Here is a 26,967-nt window from a genome sequence, read left to right as displayed (position 1 = left end):
TCTGTTGCTGCTGTTACTTAAATAAACATTCTTTCTAGGAACACCCTGTTTCATACTCCCTTTTCAAATGACTTGTTTTTTTTTTTTACCGCAACCAAAACATCTGACCCTATTTTTCCTAAAAGCCTTTGATATAACCTCTCCTATCCACATCTCATCATGGTCATGAGACTCAATAGTAATTGCGTCCCTGATCCAATCCTCCAAGAGTGCTGTTCTTGCCTTTAATGACCTGATTATTCTTTTGCATGCTGCATTCAATTTCTCAAAAGCCAAGATTCAATTATTACGTGTCTAATTTCTGAATTTGGTACCATTCTATTTACTGCTAAAGATAGCCTTTGTAAGAAATCTGTGAAGGATTCCCTGGGGCCCTGTATTGCTTTTGCTAATGATTCAATTTATTCCTGCTTCCTCAATTCTGACCCATCTATTTATGGATGCCATGTGGAATAGAATTAAAGTTCACTTATCATATAAATATTGTCTTTGTATATCAGCATATTCACCTTCTCCAAGCAGCTGATCCTGGGGTATTTCCACACCTCTAGTTCTACATTACTGTTCTATTGTTTTAGCCTCCTCCTTAAACCATGTTCTCCACTGTAATTGTGCCTCATCCTTTAGAACAGCTGTTACCAATTCTTTCCAGTCCTGAGGAATTATCCTATTACAAGTTGACCATGAGTTTAACATTTGCTTTATAAATGAAGAATGCATGCCACATGATACTATAGCTTCCTTAGATGTCCTTAAATCTAACATTTGCACTGGAGTCCAATTAGCCTATACATGCCATTGACCAGGTAATTCCTGTAAGATTACTGGATAGATTAAGTTTGGTTGTTTTTTAAACAGGCTGTCTCTCTGTAACTGTGTAATTCAATCCTAAAGTAATTTCACATTTAAATTCTTCTGTCAGGGTCTTAATTTTTCTATAAGTCATTTTAACAGATTTTTCTAAAGCTTTTATCTTGGTACTTAAATTGGCCAACCTTTTTAATACTAAAATAAAAATGATTAAACAAATCATATTTATAATTGATGTAACATACATCCCATCAACATTAATTATCCCCTCATTAAATATTCCATCTTTAGACTGCCTAATGTTTTATCAAACAAAGTCCAATTTCCTTCCATTGCGAAAATGTTTCCTATTTTTTAATGTGGGTAAAACTCTTTTAACTGTTTTCCCTTTAAGATATCTTAATTGACTTACCAAGTCTGCATAGAATAGTAGAAGTCCAAGGGAATTTCAAACCAGGTATCTAGTGTGGTGGCAGTCTGAGATGGAAATCCAGAAAGAGAGAGAAAAGAGAGAGAGAGAGAGAGAGAGAGAGAGAGAGAGAGAGAGAGAGAGAGAGAGAGCCCACCACACACCAGGAGAGAGAATGCCAAAGAGAATCTGGCCATGTGCTCTTGCCCGAGTCACAAGCAGTCTGACCATGTATAGCTCTGGCCGCTTGCAGCATTCAGCTCAGTGGAACTGGGACATGCAAAGCCACAGGCAAGTGGGCTTTTGGGAATTCCTACCCCACAGTTGGACACCAAATGTAGACAAATTTCTAAATGGTCTTATTAGAAAAACACAGGGAGCAAAATACAGGGGTGAAAGCCTTAGACACCAGGGAAATAAGAATAGCCACCAGCCAACCTTACCTCACCAGCTCTGCAGCTTACAAGTGCAAGCTACTGCCTGTCTTATCTGCACCTTTATTGCCTTGCTGTTCTGCCCTCTCATTAGCCATCTTAGCCCAGCTACTTAACTTCCTTGTCACTGCCTGTCTGTACAGACCTCCAGATCTCTATGGTTGGTGCTGGGACTAAAAGCATGTGTTACCACACTTGGCTCTGTTCCCTAGTATGGCCTTGAACACACAAAGACTCCAACTTCTAAGTGATGAGATTAAGTGCATGTGCTACCACTGCCTGACTTCTATGTTTACTTAAAATGGCTTGCTATTTCCTCTGATCTCCAGGCAAGCTTTATTAAAACACAAATAACATATCACCACACTAAACCTCTAAATCTATTTTCACCTTCCTAACACTATGACCCTTTAATAAACTTCCGCATATTCTGGTGACCACCATCCATAAAATTATGCCATTGCTACTTCATAACTGTAATTGTTCTACTTTTATGGATCATAATGTAAATATCTGATACACAGCCCCCAAAGAGGTCACAACTCCCAGGTTGAGAACCACTGCTATAGAGGGTTTTGGATGGTATTCTAGCTTGTATTCTTCCTTTTCTGAAAATAAAACCGTTTTTTGTAATCATAGGGCATATACTTACACTAATGCTTATACTATTTCTAGGAGAGAACTGTTACCTATGCCAAATAATGTACTGCCATCAAATAACTGTCTAGTGCCATGGATCTATGCAAACCAGAGAATTTTACAGTATCCCTCTGGATTGTAACTAAGAACTATCCTTGGGGGGGGGGCTTCCTTTCTCTGGTCTATGCTGAAAACTTCATCTCCTATCAGGAAGAAATATCTAGAAAAGCATCACTCCCACAATGCCACTCAGTCTTCATCTCTAACAGGGATGTTATGAGAGGGTTTAGGGTTCAGAGGAACTTGGGATGGTTAGAAAAGGAGAAAGACACCATTAACAAGGACAGACTTCAACCTCTGGGGTGCCTTCCCATTCCCTTGATGGCAGCTGTTTGTTCTTATAAAGTTCGTGCTTTTGTTATTTATCTCTGTGATTACTGCTTCTTTGCTCCTATATCAATCTGTCATTTATTTTCACTCTCATCTGCCCTTAGGATCTTCCACTGTCATGTTCTATCAGAGAGCCTTAGGATGTCCCTATTCTCTCTCCTGTGGCTGTTGTATTCCTGTTCTCAATCTCATATCCTCAACTCTGCCTGCCAATGGCCATGTCAGCCAATATCTGTCTGAGTGTGTCTTCTTCCAATATGTACAACTTTTTGTCTGTCTCATGAAACAGCTTTGGTGGTAGCTCCTGACTACTGCTCCTCCAAAAATAACCCCATAACAATTGTCTGTGCCCCCTTTGAGGAAGAGGCCATTAGAGGGTTCACAAATGGATTCTGTGTTCTTCACTACCTTGATGTGTGGTTGTATGGCTGCTCCCTGGAAAGAGAGACTAACAAATGAGAAAATGACTCCATAAGATTGAAGTGTAAAGAAGACTGTGGGGGCATTATCTTAATTAGGGATTGATGTAGAAGTGTCCAAATCATTGTGCATAATATTACTCCTGGTCAGGTGAAGGAAAATCACCTGGGAAGTGTTTTCTGAGGATAATCACACATGTGCTGTGTTCAAAAGGGTGATATCACTACAACTTGTGCTGGCAGTCAAACCTAAAAATGTATATTATCTTCCCAGAATGTACTGGTTTTGAAAGCATGAAGGGGACATGCATGGCTTAGGAACATGAGAGGGAATCAGAATCTTTTGTTGAATGTGCAGCCTTAATGGAAGTACAAACTCTGGGACTGAATGAGTATCAAGAAGATTGCAATCTACACACAACCTGGCAGGTTGAACGTCCCTATAAAGGGCACGAGAGAAGCTATTGGTGAAAGTGCAGCCAACTTGCATTGGAGATCTCAAATTAATGGATATGCCACTACCATTGTATGACCACCAAAGACAAAAGCAGGTGGGCAGTGGAGCCAGTCTGAGCTGAAGAGATAAAAGGTGCATGCTATGGATTGCAAATCTCGAGAACAGGAGCTTATTATGTCCTTTGGAGTGCAGGAATCCCTGGATGAATACCAGATGAAGGGAATTCAGCTATTTGTTTTGCTTTGATTTTATTGTAACTGTACTCTAATGCCCTCCATTTGGGAAAAGAAAGTATTCAAATTGTTTTTTTTTCAATTTTGCAGAAATACATAGTTATGAGACACTGAGTATTTTATAAATGTTTTGAACAAAGATTTTGGATGTTTTCTAGAGCCTTTGGATATGTAGAAAGAATCTAGTCTTTCCATACCAAGAGGATTGTCAAATGGGTCTCAAACCACAGATTGCAAAATAGTGCACAAGAGGATGGGAGGTACACTCTAGCTGGGAATCTGCTCTGGAGATAGGGTCAGATTGTTTTGATAGGCTTCTGCAACACCCCCTCTAGAGTTCACCTCCTTCGTAATTGGTCCTAAGCAACTGTCCCTTGAACAATTTCTATTGCCTCTGCTTCCTACCTGTTAGAAGATTTTATCAGTTCCAGTCTCCTGGTTGGTGTGAGAAATGAGCATACTTTCTTAAAGGAGACAGGCATAATTTTTTTTAGAATAACCAATTTCCCTAAGCTTCCTTCCATTTCCCTTTCTCAGAGATGAACACTGAATGACACCAGACTGTGAACAAATGGAGTTCTCACTAATTCTTGCTGAGAAGACATGATGTTTCCAGATATTGACCAGAAAGAAGGAGGCCCTCCATTAGAAAGCAAACTCTTCATGCCAGTCAAGAAGGCTGCATTAGGACACACTTGTCTGTGTAAATATAGGATCTGGAACAGCCAGTTGATAACTGTGTTGTGCTGGTGAGGTACCATCTATCATAGAGTGAATCTATGAAAACAATTACAACCCCAAGTGATCATGTGATTTAAGAAAAATGATAAAAAGCCACATTGTGATAGTTTTGAGCTTTGTACTTATGAGAGGAGGAATACAGGCAAGAAAAACCCAAACCCCTCTGCAGGCATTAGAGTAACCATAAGTGAGGGTAATGAGTTCCTTGCGGCTTTTTTCTATGGCAGCCTCTGTGTACTGACCACAGGGAAGTATATCCCCAGGCCGGTGAATCCCAACTTCAAAGGACTCTTCAAACAGGGTTACAATTAGGGCTCTCTGTTTTCAAATGACTGTGGTTTTAGTCCCAATTGCTGATTTTTTTTTGTATTATAAACCTGTGTAAGAGTCTTGAACATTTCCTGTGCCACAACCTGAAGGCAATCCTGCTTTGTAATGTCCTCCACAAGACAAATTATTCTACAAATTTAAGTTCAGCCATATTCAGGTTTTCAGGACACAGGTACAATGCAGCCAGCTCTGTGCAAGCATAGAACATGAATGACCACTGGCCCCTTTCACCTTACAGTCCTTGATCCTCTTTGAATACTCATGAGCAGCTCCCAACTCTCCACATCCTTCTAGAATTGCACACTCCCCATGGAATGGCCAATTAAACTCTTTTTAGAACATTTGAGTGCATGTCTAAAGCCTAGGTCCAAATATTTCCACATTACCCAAGTACTGATTCCAAAAGTTTAATAAGTTCATGGTTACATATATTACATTAACTTGAACAATTCTATTCCAAGGAACACTTTTGTACGTTACTTACCTGTCTCATTGTTGTGACATCTATCTGACATGATGAAAGAAAGGAAAGAGTGGATATTTGAACATCATTTTCTCAAAGTTTGAGGGTACTGTAACAGCAGAGATTGTATGGTGTAAGAAGTATGAGGCTTCCGGTCACTCTGTGCCTGTCACCAGGGAGCAGAGAGCTATGAATGTTTCTGATCTTCTAGATGTCTTCTTTTTTATGCAGTCTGAGTCCACTGCTCATGGAATGATGCCACCCATATTTATCATAAATCATCCACCTCACTTATCCTAGCCTAAATATTCTCACATACATGTGCAGACATCTTTTTGTTCTATGATTCTATATCCTGTCATCAGCCACACATTGCTGATAATCAAAACAGTTCCTGACATCTGATCTTGCTTTTGTGCTCAGTTGAGTCTGGGTATATTGAGTTTATAATAGTTACTTTCTGTCAGGAACACTCATATCTGTGTTACTTTAAATCCCAGTGGCTTCCAGTTTAAAATTCCTTGTCACATATCTATAGATGTGACTCTACCATCTTCACCAGTCATTCTACTCTCTGTCCTGTGTGGGTTTAAATTCCATCACATACATAATTTGTCCACTCAAGTTAATGAAATTTATATACCCCTAGAAGGCTACTGCTTACCAAGTCCCCTATAACATCACCACAAGCCATGGCACAAAGGTTCCTGTACAGCCACAAACACACACACACACACACACACACACACACACACACACACACACACACACACACACACACATAAACAAATTAATGTAATAAGAATGATATGTTTGGACAATTAATTGTCAAGAAGATGATTAGGAATGGTTAATATTGAATGTTGAGTGAACAAGATGTAAAATCAAGAAATACAGAAGCCTATGATAATGTCTCAAAGAGGTTAAGATGAGGTTAATTGGACTGGGAAGAACCATCTGAAATAGAGTAGCATCATCCCTTGGACTGTGATCCCTTTCTGCATAACAAGAAGAGAGCTAGGTGAGCATCTGCAGTGCTATAACTACACTCCCTGCTCTCTAACTACTAATGCAATGTAGCAAGCAATTTGGGACTCTTGCCCCCATGATCTCTCAGTCATGATGTGTATTTTCTTAAATTAAGAGCCAATATAAACTTTCCTTCCTTTACTTGCTCATGTTATGTATTTTGTCAGAGAAATGAATCAGGTATATTGTGATATGGTGGGTGGTGGTGATGGAGATGGAAGATCTAGTTCAGTTGTTCTCAAACTTCCTAATGCTGTGACTCTCTTAATACACTTCCCCATGTTGCAGTGACCCCCAACCATAAAATTATTTTCATTACTGCTTCATAACTGCAATTTTCTATTGTTTGTAATCATAATGTCAATATCTGTGTTTTCCAATGGTCTTAGGCAATCCCAGTGAAAGGGTCATTCAAACCCAAAAAGGGACCACAAACAACAGGTTGAGAACCACTGATCTAGATCCACTGAGAGAAAGTATTCACACAGTATAACACACACTCAGGAAGCTGACCTGATAAAGAATAGGGGCTAATGTTCCCAAGAAGAAAACCAGAATTTATTTAAGGTCCTGAAGGATGGCTGATAGATTAGAATGGCCATATACTATCTACCACATGGACCATCAGAGCACACTGGAATGCCTGGGCATTTGTGGCATTTATTCACAACTGGGGAAATAGGAGATGGCTACTGACTTCTAATATAGACAGATGACAGATGACACGAGCACACTCAGTGAACAGCATTGCCTTATTTCTCCAAGAGAGCATCCCACTCTCCCTGCAGTGTCAAGGCTAGAACATCCTGCTCTACCTTTCAGATATGAATACTTAAATGTCTCCACACATGAATGTGGTTTCTTTTTTTGTGTTGAGGTGTCTGCTTACTTGCAAACCGTATTTCTCAGGGGATTCACTAAGTTTACTTAGGAAACATGCCTTTATACTGTACTCTTTCTTGCTATTGCTAGTTGGCAGTGTCGAATAAGATCACGAACTGCAGTTTAGAGTGTGAAAACATTTAAAGAATGGAATGCGTTTGACAGCAAGGAAGGAATAAAACTTAAACACACTCCCAGAAATCTAGTTGATATTTTATATAGAATGAATTGGTGATTACACAGTACTGTGTACAAATGGGCAATTTCTTCAAAGCAGATGTTAAAATGCCAGAGCCCTCACTTCAGACTTTTGCTCAGCCAGGTTGGAAACATACTGGGCCTTAACCGGACTCAGTACTGTCAAAGAGATCATCTCACAGAGAAACAAAGTCACGCCAAAGAGTGGCATCGTGCCTATCAGGACACCCATTGGGAACATATTTGTGCAGTGTTTCTTTATAATGTCCTTCTTTTTAACGGGAAAGTCAGGTGAAAAGTCAAGAGTAGTTTGCCCATAGATGTCTACCAGGTGGTTCAAGGTCACAGTAACAAGCGTGAAAAGGCTGCTCACAGCCAAAATTATGGCAGACATCTTGTAGCAAAACAGCTGGATCTCAATGAAGGGGTCTTCCATACAGCTGATCTTAATGGCCACTGAAGTGAAAATCACGACTAGGATTTTCATCAAAATGGCCCACGCTATCAGGACTTGTAAATACTGAAATTCCGATGACTTGTTCCAGGTTGAATTGATAGGGGTGTGAACCAACATCCTGGTCATAGACCCAGAGATGTTAAAGTCCTGAATGTAATAAGCTTCCCAGAGTCCAATTGACACAAATTGCACAACCTTGTTGTTAAACTCACACAGGCGCCAGCATTGGCTGTTTGCAAGGATGACTTCAAACATCAAAGCTGCTGTACTGCAAATCAGGCCACTGAACTTGAAGACGTACTCCTTCATTTTGGCAAATCTGAAGAAGGCATCAAAGAAGAATAGAGTCAGTGAGACTACAAGGGAAGGCAGGAAAACAGAGGGAGTCATGACTTAGAGAGCACTGAGCTCTCATACCTTGTCCCTGTTGTCACATAGAGATGTTTCAGTGGTCTATGTACAGATTATTATTCTTCACAGAGTAGATAATAATATTTGTTGACTAGGAATTTCAATGCTTAGAACTGACAATGAGGAGAGAGTTTGCAAGATCATATAAAATGCCATGCTTCTTTTACCTGTATTTACAACTTCTAAATATTTTAATACCATAGAGAGAGGAAAAAGCAGAGGAATGCTCAAATTAATTGTCATTCTAAAATATAGTACTATAACATTTCATGACTACGACAACTAAAATCATCTATGAAAGAACTAAAGAAAATGAAAATAATTTACATAGTAAACTCATTTATGTAAAAATAATAACACACTTTACATAAATTTGTGTATACATATAGGTTTATAAAAAAAGGATCTGTACATAATGATACCCCTAATAAATGATAGTGTACAATGCTATTCCTCTTTGTGAATTTTACAGAAATGTACACTTGTATAAAGAAGGCTATACATATTTTATAATTATACCAGAAAATGTATGCCTGTCAACAGATAGAGCTCAGTGGTAAAGTGATTATCTAACACACAAAACCCTGAATTCTTCTTTAGTATCTGCAAACCAAAATCTATGTGTAAAATTGTCCAGAGAGTGAGTCAGAGGAATAGGGGAAATGGATAATTAACACATAAAATCATATAAATTCATAAAAGTGGATATTTTCAATTATAGCCCATCTCTTACTTAAAATTTCTTCTTTAGATAATTAGCTTCATTTTGGTGAAACAAAAAGAACCCTGACATTTTCTGTGAGCAAATATCTTCTTTCACAGAAAATTTACACTCTGTATTGTAACTTTGAACTAATTTCTTTGCACCTTTTCTCAATTCCAATCTTAGGATGAAAAGGAGAAAAATCACACACTGAGGGGTAATACTAGATCATTTAGCATAAAGGAAGGAGGTGAGTCATTTACTCACTTGGCATGTGGATAACGTCACTAATAACTGTGCATGCAGAAGGTTCAAGGGGCCTACACACTGGATCTCCTTGCCAAGAAACCTTCCCTAAGAGCTACCCCCTGCTCTAAAGTCTTTGTAGAATGGGCTTCCTGACTGCAGTAGCTGTTCTACTAGGGAAGTTTCATCAGCAAGATGAGTTCACAATTCATGGTGGCTTGGGTAACACCCTGTCCACATCATCTTCCTTTCCAAGGCAGGCCCGAGGAAATGGACTACAAGAACAGTGTGCTTTGAAGTAGTACTGAAAACACAATGAAGTTTGCTGTTGTTCCAGAAAAAAAATGAGCTAGCTTGGCAGTATCTGTTTCTTCCAGTGTTTGAAACACGTGGAGTAGATGTGTGCGATTGATAAAGACCATATTTGAAAGCTCCCATATATAACATAAAGTTTTTATACCTTTGTGTATTATGGATAAGAAGATTCATTTAGAAGGTGGCAGGATCACAGATGTTCTTCCCAGTAACAGTAAATGCCCATATATGCAGTCAGAGAGAGAGTGGAAAAACCTTCAGAAAAAGAAATTCCATTAGGCAGACATTTCAGCTCAGAGCAATGTCTCTCCAACCCCTTGATCCCACAATCCTTTCCATTCACTCCTGTCCTTGGCTAAGAAGAACCTCATTTAAACACTTCAGGAGCATTCATACATCTGACTCTCTAAGGACACCCATCTTATCATTCCCCCCATTTTGTAGGTAAGGAAACAACAGAGAGAGTTTAATTCATAAACTCAACATCAGGAACCTGCACAATTAAAACCTGCAGGGCAGCTCAATGATTACCTGCAATCCCACATTGGGCTTCTAGACACTGACGATATTCAGCAGCATTTAAACACACTTACCCACATGTCAGTGGCCCTTTCTGGCCTTCTTTGTCCTGTGAAATTGAACGTGATTCATAAAACCACCTGGGAATGTAAAATACTTGCCTCTTTTTCCCTTCTAGGAAGGCCAAATGTTAGAGACTGCCAGTTGACAGAGAATTAGCTCACTTTAAAAATTCTTGTTTCCATGGCTACTAAGGCTGAATGGTGGATTATGAGCAAAGAACACAACTTCCTAGCCATATTTGGCCATAAAGGACCAGTGTGCTTAACTTCCCTTTGTATGAGAGTAGTCTTTAAAAGAGGAATTTACTTTTTGAAATCATGCATCAAATCAGTGCTACAATGCCTGATGGGCATAGCACAGATAGTTATTTGAAAAAAAAGAAAAAAAATAAGCTCTCATCTTCCATTTTTACCCTCCAGTGTCTGTGTGGTGGAAGAATATGTGTTTCACTTTGAGCAAAGTGTCTTCATTGGAGACTTTGAGACCATCTTACCTTATAGAAACATCTTAGATAGAGACACAAATTATATACCGTCAGTAATAATGGTTTATATGTATATAAAACCATGGGGTACTTTGTTTTGAATAGAAAAATATCCTCCTGTTATCTTTCTGTGTTTTACTTCAAACTGTTACCTTGATGATATTAGTTAGGGTTTATACTGCTGTGATAAAAACACCATGACCAAATTCAACTTGGAGAGGAAATGGTTCATGTGGCTCACATTGCCACATCACAGTGCATCATCTCAACAGACTAGAGCAGGCACTCAAGGCACAAACTGAAGACAGAAAATGAGTCAAGCAGGAGTCATGGAAAAACCCTGCTTACTGAATTGCCCCCCATAGCTTGATCAACTTGCATTTTTATATCATCCATTACCAGAGGCCCAGGTTTTCTACTGCCCACCTTCTGCCAGGACATCCTACATTAGATACTAATCAAGAAATTTACTAATCAAGAAAATGTCCTATAGACTATACTATAGGCAATTTGATGGAGAGATTCCCTTAATTGAGCTTCTCCTTTCCAGGTAACTCTTAAGTTCTTACGAACTGATATAAAGCTATGTAAATTTACACAATATTATTTCTTACTATGATCAAATCTTGAAAACATACCATATTGTAAGCATATAGTTAAAATTAGACAAAATATGTAAATGAGTGGTAAAAATAGAAGGAAATTTTGACTTCTTTTTAAACCTTATCTCTTAGTATTTCATAATGCATTTGTGGTATAATAAGCAATGAAGAAAACCTATACTTTCTGCTACATGGCAGCTTCCAGAACACACTAATATCAAAATCAGGGTGACTTTCTTAGAGTGAGCTGTGGAGTTCATTTGGAAGTGCATAAACATCCTGTTACAGGAAATGGGAAGACAAGAATGTTTCATAAAAAGCATGGTGTAGCCCTACTGTATAAATGTGCATGTTGTTTTTTTTTATGTATGTGACCAACAGGGAAGATTCCACAGCCTGCCATCTTAGATAGAAGAATTCAAACAGCATTTTCTAGCAAATGATATACCCCAGATTCTGCTGGAAATAAATGTGACCTGAAAAGCATCATCCAGGTTCTCAGGAACTTGGCACAAAAGTCAGCTGATCATCTGTGTGTGGTGAACCATAACTTTAATCTCAGCAATGGGAGGGAGAGACAACCCATTTTCTGTGAGTTCTAGGTGTGACTTGTCTACATAGTGAGGTCTTACAAAGCCAGAGTTTCTCTGAAACCAGTTCTCATGAAAATAAAGAAAAGAAGAATGTTGATTACATGCACAACATGCCTTTGTTTGAGACCTCTGCTACAAATCACAATTGGTGATTGTGCTCTGTACTCTTGATCAACTTGAAACACAGTAGAGTTACTTTGAAAGATGGAACCTCAAATGAGGCATTACCTCCAACATACTGGATTAATGATTGATGTGATATAGACCAGTCTTGCATGATGGTTTCCTCTAACAGAACCCTTAGTTCTGATAGGTTGACCTTCTGAACTCTAATTGTCACTGCTTCATACACCCATGGACTTTTGCTACCAGTGGCTCTCAATATAAGGGAGTGTAAAAAAATATTACTTAGACTACACCTGCTGATAGGTAAGTCAGAGATGAAGGTGAAGGTAATAATGTGGTAGCTTATATTTACGGTGTTATCATTAAGGACTAAACTAATTGAAAAAATCCATGAATTGAGAATTGGAGGAATTTATTTTAACTAGGACTTTTATTTTAAATATAAAATGTTTTTTAAAAAAAGTTTGGAGACTACTGAAGGAAACTAGTCCAGAGTCTGAACCAATTAGTAACCATATGTTCTTACTGTCCCTAGTTTTCTCCTCATTCCCAGCCATGTTTTAGACTCAATGTTTCATTAAATATGCACCCACTTGGGTTATAGCTCTTAAGGCATACCTTACTCTCACAATGTTGAAAGTTTACATAGATATCTATAACGCCTTTATTTAGCCATTTTTTTTCAAATGCTTGGATTTCATTGCCACCAGAGACTATTCTTTTTCAGGAGGCAAGATAAATAAAGTATGGAAAACCATCTTATCTGCTCCTTCTTGAAAAAAGGAATATTTTTTAAATTACCCAAAATATGTCATCATGAATTTCAGATTGTCCATAAAAAATAGCACCCTGTCATATGAAGTGAATTACAGAAATGGAATGTAAGCCATGAACTTCAGCTAAAGTGTCCATATTGACCATTACCTACAGCTTACAATCCTTGTTGGGCTTAAAGGAAATCAATCCAAAAGATATTTTATGTAAATATTTTCAGAATGTGGGAAACAAGTGTAATCTAACTCAAATTAGCATTATTGCTACTGAGGGAAATTAATCTGTTTTTCTTCCTCATAAACCAAAGCATAAATTGTTTTGTTACTGTTTTATAGTAAACACATGGCTGTAGTAACTGTTATGTATATAATGATGTATATAATGAATTGGTTGGTTTGTTGGTTGGTTTGTTGGTTGGTTGATTTGGTTAGTTGGTTGTTTACTTAGTTGGTTTGAAACGTAGTCTCACAGTATAACTTTGGACAGAACTTCACTATGTATATGATCCTGGCCTCAAACTCACAGATATCTGCATGCCTTTTGAGTGCAGAGATTAAAAGCATGCATTATTATGCCTCAAGAGTGTAACAGTTTCTCAAAGAATGGAATTTATCATTTTTCAAACTACTCTGGGATGGCCTCACCACAAAATCCCATCGGTTCTTGCAGTCTACATACCTTAAAACCCATCTGCCTGAGGCCCCTGTAACTTCCTGAGTCAAAGAAAGCAAACTGCCAGCTCTCATTGGACCATTAATAATTCCTGAGACAGAGAATCAGCCAGCCCTCATTAGACCAAGAGTGGCTTTATGAGACATAGAATCTGCCACATCTCACTGGACCAAGAGAGGCTTCATGAGACACAGACTCTGTCAGCTCTGACTGGACCAAGAGCCCTGATAAGACCAAGAGGGGTTCTGTGAGTCACAGAATCAACTAGCTTGGGTTGAGCGAAGAGAAGTTCCCTGAGATACAGAATCTCCCAGCTCCAATTAGACCAATAGCTAAGTTTGGACCTAAAGGTACCCCCTGCGACACAGACACAACAAGCACAGAGTGGACCAATAGCAACTCGCTAAGAAACAGGGACCTCTTATACCTATTAGAGGAAGAGAAGGGCAGATGTCAATGGAAAAAATACATACAACAACATAAAGAGTGTTACAGCATCACCAGAATGTAGCCCTTCTACAACATCAAGGCCTGAACATTACAATGTAGAAGAAGCAGAAGGCAGCAACTATAAAAACAGCTTCATGATGATTCTAGAGGCTTTTCAAGAAAAAATGAAAAATTCACTTAAAGAAATGGAGGAAGGACTGCAACTGTTCCCTGAGACAGAGCCTGCCAGCACCCAACTGGACTAAGAGGTGAGTCTTTATTCTCATACCCAAACACCCCAGCCCCTAGACTTTGGGTCCAGGGGCAGAAACCTGCACCCCTACACTCCAACCCGTTGCAGTTCATGTTTCAGGCCAGTTGGCAGGCAGACCTCCTGCACACAGGACAAACCACCACTATGCCCCATCAGACCCTGTAACCCAAGCCCCACCTCCCAAAATGCCACCCACCTTCTGAGACTGCAACTGTTCTCTGAGACAGAGCCTGCCAGCACCCAACTGGACTAAGAGGCCAGTTGGCAGGCAGACATCCTGCAGACAGGTCAGACTACCACCATCTACCACATGGTAAGACTGCAGCTACTCCCTGAGACAGAGCCCACTAGTGCCAGTTGGACTAAGAGCTGCTCCTGAAGACAAGAATTCCATCAGCATCAACTAGACGAAGAGTTCCCACTGGATTAAGAGTATCAATCAGACCAAGAGAGGCTCCTTCAGACACAGACACCACTTTTATCCAGTGGAGAAAGAGATGGGTAGATGCCAGTGCAAAAATACAATCAACAACATAAAAACCAATATGGCTCTACCAGAACCTACATCAGTAAGACTTGAACATACCAACACAGAAGAAAGAGAAAATATCTGCCATAAAAATGACTTAAAAAAGATATTAGAGATCTTAAAAGAGAAAAGGATAAATTCCCTTAAAGAAATTGAGGAAAATCAAACAAAAAAATGGGAAGAAATCAGTAAATACCTTGAAAGCCAAGAAAAAGCAATTAAGCAAGTGAGGGAAACAGTTCAAGATTTCAAAACTGAAATGTAGTCAATAAAGAAGACACAAACTGAGGTAATGCTGTAAGTGGAAAATCTGAGTAAACGAACAAGAACTAACTATGCAAGTATAAACAATAGAATGCAAGAGATGGAAGAGCAGATCTCTGGCATTGAAGATATGGTAGAAGAAATAGATTCATCAGTCAAAGAAAACACTAAAACCAACAAAGTCATGACCACAAATGTCCAGGAAATTTCCGACACCATGAAAAGACCAAACATAAGAATAATAGGGATAGAAGAAGGAGAAGAATACCAACTCAAAGGCACAGAAAATAAATTCAACAAAATCATAGAAAAAAACTTTCCCAATCTAAAGAAGGAAATGCCTATAAAAATACAAGAGGGGAGCTGGAGAGATGGCTCAGTGGTTAAAAGCACCGACTGCTCTTCCAGAGGTCCTGAGTTCAATTCCCAGCAACCACATGGTGGCTCACAACCACTTGTAATGAGATCTGGTGCCCTCTTCTGGCCTGCAGGGACACATGCAGGCAGAATACTGTATACATAATAAATAAAAATAAAAAAAAAATACAAGAGGGTTACTGAACACCAAATAGACTGGATCCAAAAAAAAGTCCCCTGGCCACATAATAACCAAACCACTAAACATACAAAATAAAGAAAAAATATTAAGAGCTGCAAAGGAAAATGACCAAGTAACTTAAAAAGGCAGACCCATCAGAATAACCCCTGAAATCTCAGTGGAGACTCTAAAGGCCAGAAGTTCCTTTTCAGATGTTATGCAGATACTGAGAGACCATGGATGCCAACCCAGACTATTATACCCAGCAAAACTCTCAATCAACATAGATGGAGTAAACAAAATATTCTATGATAAAACCAGATTTAAATAATATCTCTCCATAAATCCAGCCCTTCAGAAAGCACTCGAAGGAAAATCCAACCTAAGGAAGTTAGATACACCCATGAAAACACAGGCAATAGATAATTCCATACCATAAATACCAAAGAAGGGAAATATACAACACTATCACCAAAAAATAATGGGAATTAACAATAACTGGTCATTAATATCCATCAATATCAATGGTCTAAATTCACCTATAAAAAGACACAGGCTAACAGAATGGATACAAAAACAAGATCCATCCATTTGCTGCATACAAGAAACACACCTCAACATCAAAGACAGACACAACCTCAGAATAAAAGGCTGAGAAAAGACATTCCAACCAAATGGATTTAAGAAGCAAGCTGGTGTAGCTATCCTAATATCTAATAAAATAGACTTCAAACTAAAATCAATTAAAAGAGATCAGGAAGAACACTATATATTTATCACAGGGAAAAGCCAACATGATGAAGTCTCAATTCTAAATATTTATGCCCCAAATAAAAAAGAACCAACATTCATAAAAGAAATATTACTAAAGCTCAAATTGCACATCAAACCCCATACACTAGTAGTGGGAGACTTCAACACCCTACTCTCACCAATGGACAGGTCTGCCAGACAGAAACTTAACAGAGAAATAAGGGAAAAAATAGACATTATGACTCAAATAGACTTAATAGATATCTACAGAATATTCCACCCTAACACAAAATAATATACCTTCTTTTCAGCACCCCATGGAACCTTCTCCAAAATCGACCACATTCTTGGTCACAAAGCAAATTTCAACAGATACAAAAAAATTGAAATAACCACCATGGCTTAAAGTTAGACTTCAACAACAACAAAAATTATAGAAAGTCTACATTCTCATGGAAACTGAATAATGCCCAATTGAATCACCAATGGGTCCATGAAGAAATAAAGAAATTAAAGATTCCCTAGATTTAATGAAAATAATGTACAACATACCAAAACTTATGGAACACAAGAGAAGCAGTGCTAAGAGGAAAATTCATAGCTCTAAATGCCCACATAAAGAAGTTGGAGAAATCTCACACTAGTGACTTAACAGCACAACTGAAAACTCTAGAACAAGAAGAAGCAAACTCACCCAGGAGAAACAGACGCCAAGAAATAATCAAATTAAGAGCTAAATTCAATAAAATAGAAACAAAGAGAACAATACAAAGAATCAGTAAAACAAAGAGATGGTTCTTTGAGAAAATCAACAAGATAGATAAGCCCTTATCCAAATTAACCAAAAAGCAGAAAGAGAGCATCCAAATTAACAAAATCAGAAAGGAAAAGGGGGACATAACAACAGACAATGAGGAAATTCAGAGAATCAGCAGGTTATACTTCAAAAACCTGTACTCCACAAAATTGGAAAATCTGAAAGAAATGGATGATTTTCTAGATAGTTACCCCATACCTAAGTTAAATCAAGACCAAAAAAAACTATTTAAATAGACCAATAACCCCTAAGGAAATAGAAATTGTCATTAAAAGTCTACCAACCAATAAAAGCCCAGGAACAGATGGTTTCAGCACAGAATTCTACCAGATTTTCAAAAAGAGATAATACCAATACTCTTCAAATTGTCCCACATGATAGAAACAGAAGGGACATTACCGAATTCTTTTTATGAGGCTATCGTTACCCTGATACCCAAACCACACAAAGATGCAACAAAAAAAGAGAATTACAGACCAATATCCCTCATGAACATTGATGCAAAAATATTCAATAAAATACTGGCTAACCGAATCCAGGAACACATCAAAAAATTATCCACCATGACCAAGTAGGCTTCATCCCAGGGATGCAAGGATGGTTCCACATACAAAAATCTGTCAACGTAATACACCATATAAACAAACTGAAAGAAAAAAGCCACATGATCATCTTATTGGATGCTGAAAAAGCCTTTGACAAAATCCAACACCCCTTCATGATAATGGTTCTAGAGAGATCAGGAATACAAGGAACATACCTAAACATAATAAAGGCAATCTACAGCAAGCCGACAGCCAACATCAAATTAAATGGAGAGAAACTCAAAGCGATTCGACTAAAATCAGGAACAAGTCAAGGCTGTCCACTCTCCCCATACTTATTCAATGTAGTACTTGAAGTTCTAGCTAGAAAATTAAGACAACAAAAGGAGATCAAGTGGATAAATATTGGAAAGGAAGAAGTCAAACTTTCATTATTTGCAGACGATATGATAGTATAAATAACTGACCCCCAAAATTCTACCAGGGAACTCCTATAGCTGATAAACTCCTTCAGTTATGTGGCAGGACACAAGATTAATGCAAAAAAAATCAGTAGCCCTCACATATACAAATGAAAAATGGGCTGAGAAAGATATCAGAGAAACATAACCCTTTACAATAGCCACAAATGATATAAAATACCTTGGAGTAACTCTAACTAATCAAGTGAAAGACCTGTATGATAAGAACTTTATGTCCCTGAAGAAAGAAATTGAAGAAGATATCAGAAAATGGAAAGACCTCCCATGCTCATGGATAGTTAGAATCAACATAGTAAATATGGCAATCTAACAAAAAGCAATCTACACATTTAAAGCAATACCCATTAAATCTCAACACAATTCTTCACAGACTTGGAAAGAACAATAGTAAACTTTATATGGAAAAACAAAAAACCTAAAATAGCTAAAAGAATTCTGTATAATAAAGAAACCTCTGGAGTCATCATGATCCCTGACCTCAAGCTCTACTATAGAGCTATAGTAATAAAAATAGCTTGGTACTAGCATAAAAATTGACATGTGGACCAATGGAATCAAACTGAAGACCTGACATTAATCCACACGCCTATGAACATATGATTTTCGACAAAGAAGCCAAAACTGTACCATGGACTAAAGAAAGCATCTTCAACAAATGGTGCTTGCATAACTGCATGGCAACATGCAGAAGAATGCAAATAGATCCGTATCTGTCACCATGCACAAAACTCAAGTCCAAGTGGATCAAAGACCTCAACATAAATCCAGTTACACTGAACTTGATAGAAGAGAAAGTAGGAAGTAGTCTCGAACGAATTGTCACAGGAGACCACTTCCCAAATATAACACCAGTAGCACAGACACTGAGAACGACAATTAATAAATGGGACCTCTTGAAACTGAGAAGCTTTTGTAGAGCAAAGGACAAGGTCAATAAGACCAAATGACAGCCTATAGAACAGGAAAAGATCTTCATGAACCACACATGTGACAGAGGGCTAATCTCCAAAATATATAAAGAATTCAAAATGCTAGACATCAAAATATTGAACAATCCAATTAAACAATGGGCTACAGAGCTTAACACAGAATTCTAAATTGAAGAATCTCAAATGGCTGAAAGGCATTTAAGGAATTGCTCAACATCCTTAGTCATCAGGGAAATGCAAATCAAAACATCTCTGAGATACCATCTTACACCTGTCAGAATGGCTAAGATCAAAAAACACTGAAGACATCTTATGTTAGAGAGGATGTGGAGAAAGGGGAACACTCCTCCACTGTTGGTGGGAATGCAAACTTGTACAGCCACTCTGGAAATCAATATGGCGTTTTCTCAGAAAACTGGGAACAAGTCTTCCTCAAGATCCAGTTTTACTACTCTTGGGCATATACCCACAGAATGCTCAATCATACCACAAGGGAACATTCTCAGCTATGTTCATAGCAGCATTATTCATAATAGCAAAAACCTGGAAACCACCTAGATGTTCCACAACTGAAGAATGGATAAAGAAAATATGGCACATGTACACAGCAGTAAAAAACAATGATATCATGAAATTTGCAGGCAAATGGAAGGATCTAGAAAATATCATCTTGAGTGAGGTAACCTAGACTCAGAAGGACAAACATAGTATGTACTCACTCACAACTGGATACTAAATGGGAGGGAAGGGATGGCCAGACTGCAACCCACACTCCAGAGAGGCTAGCTAACAGGAAATGACCCTAGGAGGAACACATGGATGGAGTCTGTGAAGGAGACGTGGATGAGATCTACATGATAGACTGGTGGATGGGATGGCCTAGGGCTAGGAGTGGTGGATGAGAACATAGGGAAATTGGAGGGTCAAGCTAGAACAGGGACAGAGTGGGAGGGCAGGGAGGAAGATACCATGATAGATGAGGACATCATGGGAATAGGAAGAGGCAGGGTGCTAGGGAAGCTCTCAGGAATCTACAAGGTTGACCCCACCTTGGTCTACTCTGGTGACCATCCTAGCAAGTATCCTAACTGTCATCATAGAGCCTTTGTCCAGTGACAGATGGAGGCAGATACAGAGATCCATGGCTAGGCACCAGGCTGAGCTCCTGGAATCCAATTGATGAGAGAGAGGAGACATACTGCAGGTGAGGGGCGTCGAGATCATGATGGGAGGATGTGCAGAGATGACTGGCCATACTAGTGGAACCTCATGAACTGTGAATTGGTGGCTGTGGAGCCCCCATGGGACTGGACTATGCTCTCTGGATATGGAAGATGGTTGTTTGGCTCAAACTGTTTGGAGAGAACCCAGGCAGGGAGATCGGGATCTGTCCCTCGTCTATGGGTAGGCTTTCTGGGATCTGGTGCCTGTGGTGTGACACCTTGCACAGCCTTGGTGCAGTGGGAAGGGGCTTGGACCTGCCTAGGCTCAGTGTGCTGGGCTTTGCTGACTCCCCATGGGAGACCTAGATTTGGGAGATGTGGCGATGTAGGGTGGCTTGGGAAAGAGGTTTGGAGAGTGTGAGGAGGGAGGAGGGGGGGGTCTGTGGATAGCATGTGGAGTGAGTAGAAAATATCTTAATAATGAAAAATGGAAAAAAAAGAAATGGAGGAAAAGGCAAACAAAAAAATTGGAAGAAATCAATAAAGAAATAGAGGAAAAGACAATTGAAAAATTAGAATAAATCAACAAATCCCTTAAAGAAAGCCAAGAAAACCATGAAAAACACTTAAACATGTGAGGGAAACAGTCCAAGACCTGAAAAGTGAAATATAAATAATGAAGAAGACACAAACAGAGGGAACGCTGGAAATAGAAAACCTGAGTAAATGAACAGGAAACACAGATGGAAGCAAAACCAACAGAATAAAAGAGATGGAAGAGAGAATCTCTGGTGTAGAGGATTCGATAGAGGAAATAGATTCATCAGTAAAAGAAAATACCAAAGCCAAAAATGTCATGATGCAAAATGTCCAGGAAATCTGGGACACCATGAAAAGGCCAAACCTAAGAATAATAGGGATAGAGGAAGGAGAAGAATACCAACTCAAAGGCACAGAAAATATATTCAACAAGATCATTGAGGAAAACTTTCCCAACTCAAAGAAGGCAATACCTATGAAGATCCAAGAAGCCTACAGAACACCAAACAGACTAGACTACCCCCCCCAAAAAAAGTCCCCTGGCCACATAATAATTAAACAACTAAACATACAGAATAAAGAAAAAATATTAAGAGCAGCAAAGGAAAAAGACCAAGTGACTTATAAAGGAGAACCCATCAGAATAACACCCAATTGTCAGTGGAGACTTTGAAAGGAAGAAGGACCTGAACAGATGTAATGCAGACACTAAGAGACCATGGATGTTAGCCCAGACTAATACTTTCAATCACCATAGATGGAGTGAACAAGGCATTCAAAGTCAAAACCAGATTTAAATATTACCTATTCACCAACCCAGCCCTACAGAACACAAGAAAATTCCTTTTACCTCCTGTCCTTGGCTTAATTAGAACCTCATTTAAACACTTCAGGAGTGTTCATACATCTGATATTACTGTCTCTCTAAGGATTCCCATCCAATCATTTTCCCCATTTTGTAGGTAAGGCAACAACAGAGAGGAGCTAACTCATATACTCAACATCAGGGAGCTACACAAATAAAACCTGCAGGGCAGCTCAATGATTACCTGCTGTCCCACATGGGGCTTCCAGTCACTTATGATATTTCTGAGCATTTACACACATTTAATCTCATGTAAATGGCCCTTTCGGGCATTTTGTGTCCTGTGAAATCAAATGTGATTAATAAAACCACCTGGGATTGTAAAATACTTGCCTCTTTTTCCCTTCTAGGAAGAACAAATGTTAGTGACTGCCAGTTAACAGAGAATTAACTCATGTTAAAAATTCTTATGTTTCCATAGCTACTAAGGATGAATGGTGGATTATGAGCAAGGAACACAACTTCCTAGCCATACTTAGCCATAAAGGACCAATGTGTTTAACTTCCCTTTGTATGTGAATAATCTTTAAAAGAGGAATTTACTTTTGAAATCATGCATTAAATAAGTACTACAATGCCTGATGTGCATAGCATACACAGTTATTTGAAAAAGGGAAAATTTATTTGTGTGTTAGAAGGACATTTTAATTTGAGCAAAATGTCTTCAATAGAGATTTTGGGGCCATCTTACCCTCAAAATCATGTTAGATATAGACACAAATTATGTATTGTCAGTAATAACAGATTATATGTATGTGAAACTATAGGGTATTTTGTTTTGAATTGAAAAATATCCTCCTTTTATCTTTCTGTGTTTTACTTCAAACTCTGTTATACTCAAACATCAAGATGCCTTAATCATAGTCTCACAGTATAACTTTGGCCTGAACTTCTCTATGTATATGAGACTGGCCTCAAACTCACAGATATCTGAATGTCTTTTGCATGCAGAGATTAAGAGCATGTATTATTAAGCCTCAAGGGTGTAACAGTTTCTCAAAAATGGATTTATCATTTTTCAGAGCTTTCTACAACTTTGGAAATTAATACCTGCCTAGCACATCTATTTTTTCACTGCTATTACTAACTTTTTTCAAAAGCAATGGAAACATTAATTGTTTTGTTTTTTTGGTTTGTTTGTTCTGTTTTTTGTTTGTTTTTTTGTATTTTGTTTTCCTTTCTCTACTTTTTTAGTTATGCTTATTCTTCTGTTGTTTTTTATTATGAGATTTTCTATTAATTTTACATACCAACCACAGATTTCCCTCTCTTCCCTCCTCCCACCAACTATGCTTCCCCCACAACCCACCCGCAATTCCCACCTCCTGCAAGGCAAGGTCTAACATGGGTAGTCAGTAGAGCCTGGTACAATCAGTTGAGGCAGGTCCAACTCCCTGCACCAAGGTTGCACAATCTATCTCACCATAGACACTAGGCTCCAAAAAGCCAGATGTTACACTAGGGACAGGTCCCTATCCCACTGACTGGGGCCCCCCTAAACAGTTCAAGCTAAACAACTATTTGACTTATCCACAGGGTCTAGTCCAGTACCATGGGGGGTCCTCAGGTATTGATGAAAAGTTCATATGTTTCCACTAGTTTTGCTAGTTGTCTCTGTAATGTTTCTAATCATTGTCTCGATATCTCTTGCTCATAGCATCCCCCCTCTATTTCATCGATTGGACTCCTGGAGCTCCACCTGCCACTTGGCCATGGATCTCCACATCTGCTTCCATCAGTCACTGGATGAGGGTTCCATATGACAGTTAAGGTATTCAGCCATCCAATCACCAGTGTAGGCCAGCTCAGGTACCCTCTCAACTATTGCCAGCACTCTATGGTGGAGTCATCCTTGAGGATTCCTGGGAATCTCCCTAGCACTATGCCTCTCCCTATTCCCATGAGGTCTTCATTTATTATGGTATCTCTTTCCTTGCTCTCCCACTCTGTTACCATTCCAGCTGGAACCTCCCTCACCCTTAAGATCTCATATCCCATTCCATCCCTTATCTTCCATTATCCCCCCTCATCCCCAGTTTGAATATGTAGATCTCATCCATTTCTCCATCACTAGATGATCCATACTTCCTTCCTATGGTCCTTCCTACTAGCTGGGTTGAAGTCTGGATATCCTTTGCTTTATATATAGTATCCACTTATGAGTGAGTACATACCTTGTCTGTCATTCTGAGTCTGGGTTACCTAACTCAGGATGATATTTTCTAGTTCCATCCATTTGCCTTCCAACCTCATGATGCCATTGTTTTTCTCTGCTGAGTAGTACTCCATTGTGTATATGTACCACATTTTCTTTATCCATTCTTCAGTTGAAGGGTACCTACATTGTTTCCAGGTTCTGGCTATTACAAATAATGCTGCTATGAACACAGATGAGCAGGTATCCTTGTGGAAAGACTGAGCATCATTTGGGTAAATGCTCAAAAGTGGTATCACTGGTCTTTAGGTAGATTGATTCCTAATGTTCTGAGAATGATTGCAAATAGATCCATATCTGTCACCATGCACAAAACGTAAGTCCAAGTGGATCAAAGACCTCAACATAAATCCAGTTACTCTGAACCTGATAGAAGAGAAAATAGGAAGTAGTCTTGAACATATTGGCACCAGAGATCACTTCCTAAATATAATACCAGTAGCACAAACACTGAAACAATTAATAAATGAGACGTCTTGAAACTTTGAAGATTTGTAGGGCAAAAGATAGAGTTAATAAGAAAAAATGACAGCCTACAGAATGAGAAAAGATGTTCACCAACCCCATATTTGACAGAGGGCTGATATCCAGAATATATAAAAAACTCAAGAAATTTGACATCAGAATACCTAACAGTCCAATTTAAAAAATGGGCTATAAAGCTAAATGGGGAATTCTAAAAGGAAGAATTTCAAATGATTGAAAGACATTTAAGGAAATGCTCAGCACCCTTAGTCATCAGGGAGATGCAAATAAAAATGACTCTGAGATACCATCTTATACCTGTCAGAATAGCTAATATCAAAAACACTGAATACAGCTTATGTTGGAAAGGATGTGGAGAAAGAGGAACACCCTTACACTGTTGGTGGGAATGAAAACTTGTACAGCCACTTTGGAAATCAGTATGGCACATTTATCAGAAAATTGGGAATCAACCTCTCTCAAGACCCAGCTATACCACTCGTGGGCATATACCCAAGGAATGCTCAATCATACCACAAGGACACATACTCAATTATGTACATAGCAGCATTATTTGGAACCATTTTGTTATAAGAAGTTAATAGCATCCTTTATAGTCCTGTGAAAAGTCTTACATTTTAGTTTAGTATTCATTAATTTTTAAATATTTCTGTTTATTTGTAACAATTTGCCATTTTAGTGTTTGGTATGATTCTCACTTTTTAAAATGATACATATTGGCTGAGTGAAAATAAGGCTTTTAGATATATTTAAAAGTGTAAAATACTTCATTGACTGTTGATATCACTTCCTTATTTTTGAGTTCCCCTAGAACCCTCTTTACCTGTGCTTTCTTGACACTCCTATGCATAGCTTTAGATATATAGTTATTGATTAGATTTGCATGATGATGCTTCCCAGATGTTGGCTTGCCAGTGCTGCTCCAATGTCATTCATGGTTTGTTGCCCCAAAACCTATCCTTCTTCTGCCAGGTATTCCTGGAGAGCTCCACAGAAAATCACCTGACAGAGCCCTTTCCATAGCCCTAGGCCTAAGTCAAGTGTGAAAGCTCCTGCTCCAGCTTTCCCTGCTGACTTCCTTCACATTCAAGTAGCCCTGCCACACCTCCACACTCCAAAGCCTAGCTCTGGGAGCAAAGATCAATCACTGGTTGTCTGGATGATACTCACCAAACCTTAGCCATCAGCACCATTTCTATACCTATCCAGCATATCTTCTCTCACATAGTGTCTGCACTGGCTTTTCCAGATGTATACAGTATAAGCAATGATGTACCCGATGTCTCCCCAGTCCAGGACTAGCTAGCTATTTGCAGATTTATATCCCCTCTCCCTGGTGCAGTCCTCAGAACATCACACACTTAGTGCCATCTCCATACTCCAAATCCCAGCTCTTGTTTTCAAGCACCTGTATTGGCTTTTTGGATATTCCTCCAGAATAAGCTAGTGCCTGATATCTCCACACTCATAGTCCTAATCCAGAAAACACAGTTCGTGAAAGAATTTGCATAATGAGCTCCCCAGAACTTTAGACTGCTGTGGATATCACTCTGTATGCTGTGAATGTGTTGCTCTGATTTGGTTGATAAATTAAACACTGTTTGGCCTGTAGCCAGTCAGGAAGTATAGTATAGGTGAGATAAGTAGAGAAGAGAATTCCGCAAAGAGGAAGCCTGTATCAGTAGTCACCTGCCAGCACAGAGGAAGCAAGATGTAAAAGTACTTGTAAGCTGCAAGCCATGTGGCAACTTATAGATTAATAGAAATGGGTTAATTTAAGATATAAGAACTAGATATCAAGAAGCCTGACATGGCCACACAGTTTATAAGTAATATAAGTCTCTGTGTATTTACTTGGGTCTGAGCAGCTGCAGGAGCTGAGTGCACACAGGAAAACTTCAGCTACACATGGCTCCAGAACGTGGGGCAAGAGTTTCCACCTAAAACCTGAGAAAGCTTAAAAAAATAGCTTCTTAGTTGTCTCTCTCAAGTTAGCAGCAGCCTGCATGCTTGAGCTACTTTATGGTGGGTTTGTGGCATGCAGGCTTAACGTGCAACATCACAGATTCCAAGCCACGAAATATGCTGCATGATGGATATAGCTTTTGCTAGTACAAAAAAAAAATGATTCCTGGGCTACATACTGCTTTAATAGAGGCACATACTCACTGCATCCCAGAGTCTGGCGGTATGTATGGTTCCCCCAAAGCTGGTGGTAAACGTAGTTCCACCATGTTGGAAAGCTGAGGTGGGCTGAGAATGCTACAGTTTAAAGCAATAGATCCACAATAGGACAGATTCAGATGGGATAAACCTCTAAATGGTTTACAATGTGTATAAAATGTATGTAGGCTTGGAAGTGAGAAAAAAGTAATATATACAGTTATATAAAGAAATAGATAGTTTTAAAAATTAAAATCTTTAAAGAGAAAGTAAAAGTAATGTAAAAAATAAGCCACCTAAAAATGGATATCATGCAGAGAATCTGGATTGTGTTGTCTTCAGGATTTTTAACTACAGAAAGACATTTGATTTTAAAAGCTGCTCAATTAAACCAATATGTATGATTTTTGCCAGAATGGAAAAGCAAGGTTTAATTCTGGATATCCAAAAGCAATACAAGCCAAGGCAGGAACTTTGTCCAATACATTCAATGCAGTGGAGGCTGGAGGAAGTGCCCGCCTGTCTGCAAGCTCAGTTTTTAAAGGGAAAAATCACAAGGTTACATCATTTAGGGGT

The 26,967-nt window shown here is 38.8% G+C and overlaps 1 protein-coding gene across 1 annotated transcript; it reads right to left on the bottom strand.

The window, feature by feature from the left end:
• Positions 1 to 7,516: 7,516 nt before the first annotated feature.
• LOC128113814 (uncharacterized) lies at positions 7,517 to 9,740 on the bottom strand. The gene is made up of 2 exons (XM_052743757.1): positions 9,712 to 9,740; positions 7,517 to 8,210 (listed from the first exon to the last, which is right to left on the bottom strand). The coding sequence occupies exons 1-2, from the start codon at positions 9,738 to 9,740 to the stop codon at positions 7,517 to 7,519; spliced, it is 723 nt and encodes a 240-aa protein (XP_052599717.1).
• Positions 9,741 to 26,967: the final 17,227 nt, after the last annotated feature.

The sequence above is a fragment of the Peromyscus californicus genome, unplaced genomic scaffold (assembly GCF_007827085.1).
Source record: "Peromyscus californicus insignis strain IS unplaced genomic scaffold, ASM782708v3 Scaffold_10__1_contigs__length_136768540, whole genome shotgun sequence".
Taxonomy (NCBI): domain Eukaryota; kingdom Metazoa; phylum Chordata; class Mammalia; order Rodentia; family Cricetidae; genus Peromyscus; species Peromyscus californicus.
Note: the sequence above shows the minus strand (reverse complement) of the source record. Positions and strands in the feature narration are given on the sequence as shown.

Bases quoted from the DNA above. Each gene is read 5' to 3' on its own strand.
- LOC128113814 (XM_052743757.1), bottom strand. From the start codon at position 9,740: ATGAATCTTCTTATCCATAATACACAAAG. The intron at 8,211-9,711 runs GTATAAAAACTT...TGCCTTCTTCAG, and splicing joins CTTATCCATAATACACAAAG to ATTTGCCAAAATGAAGGAGT.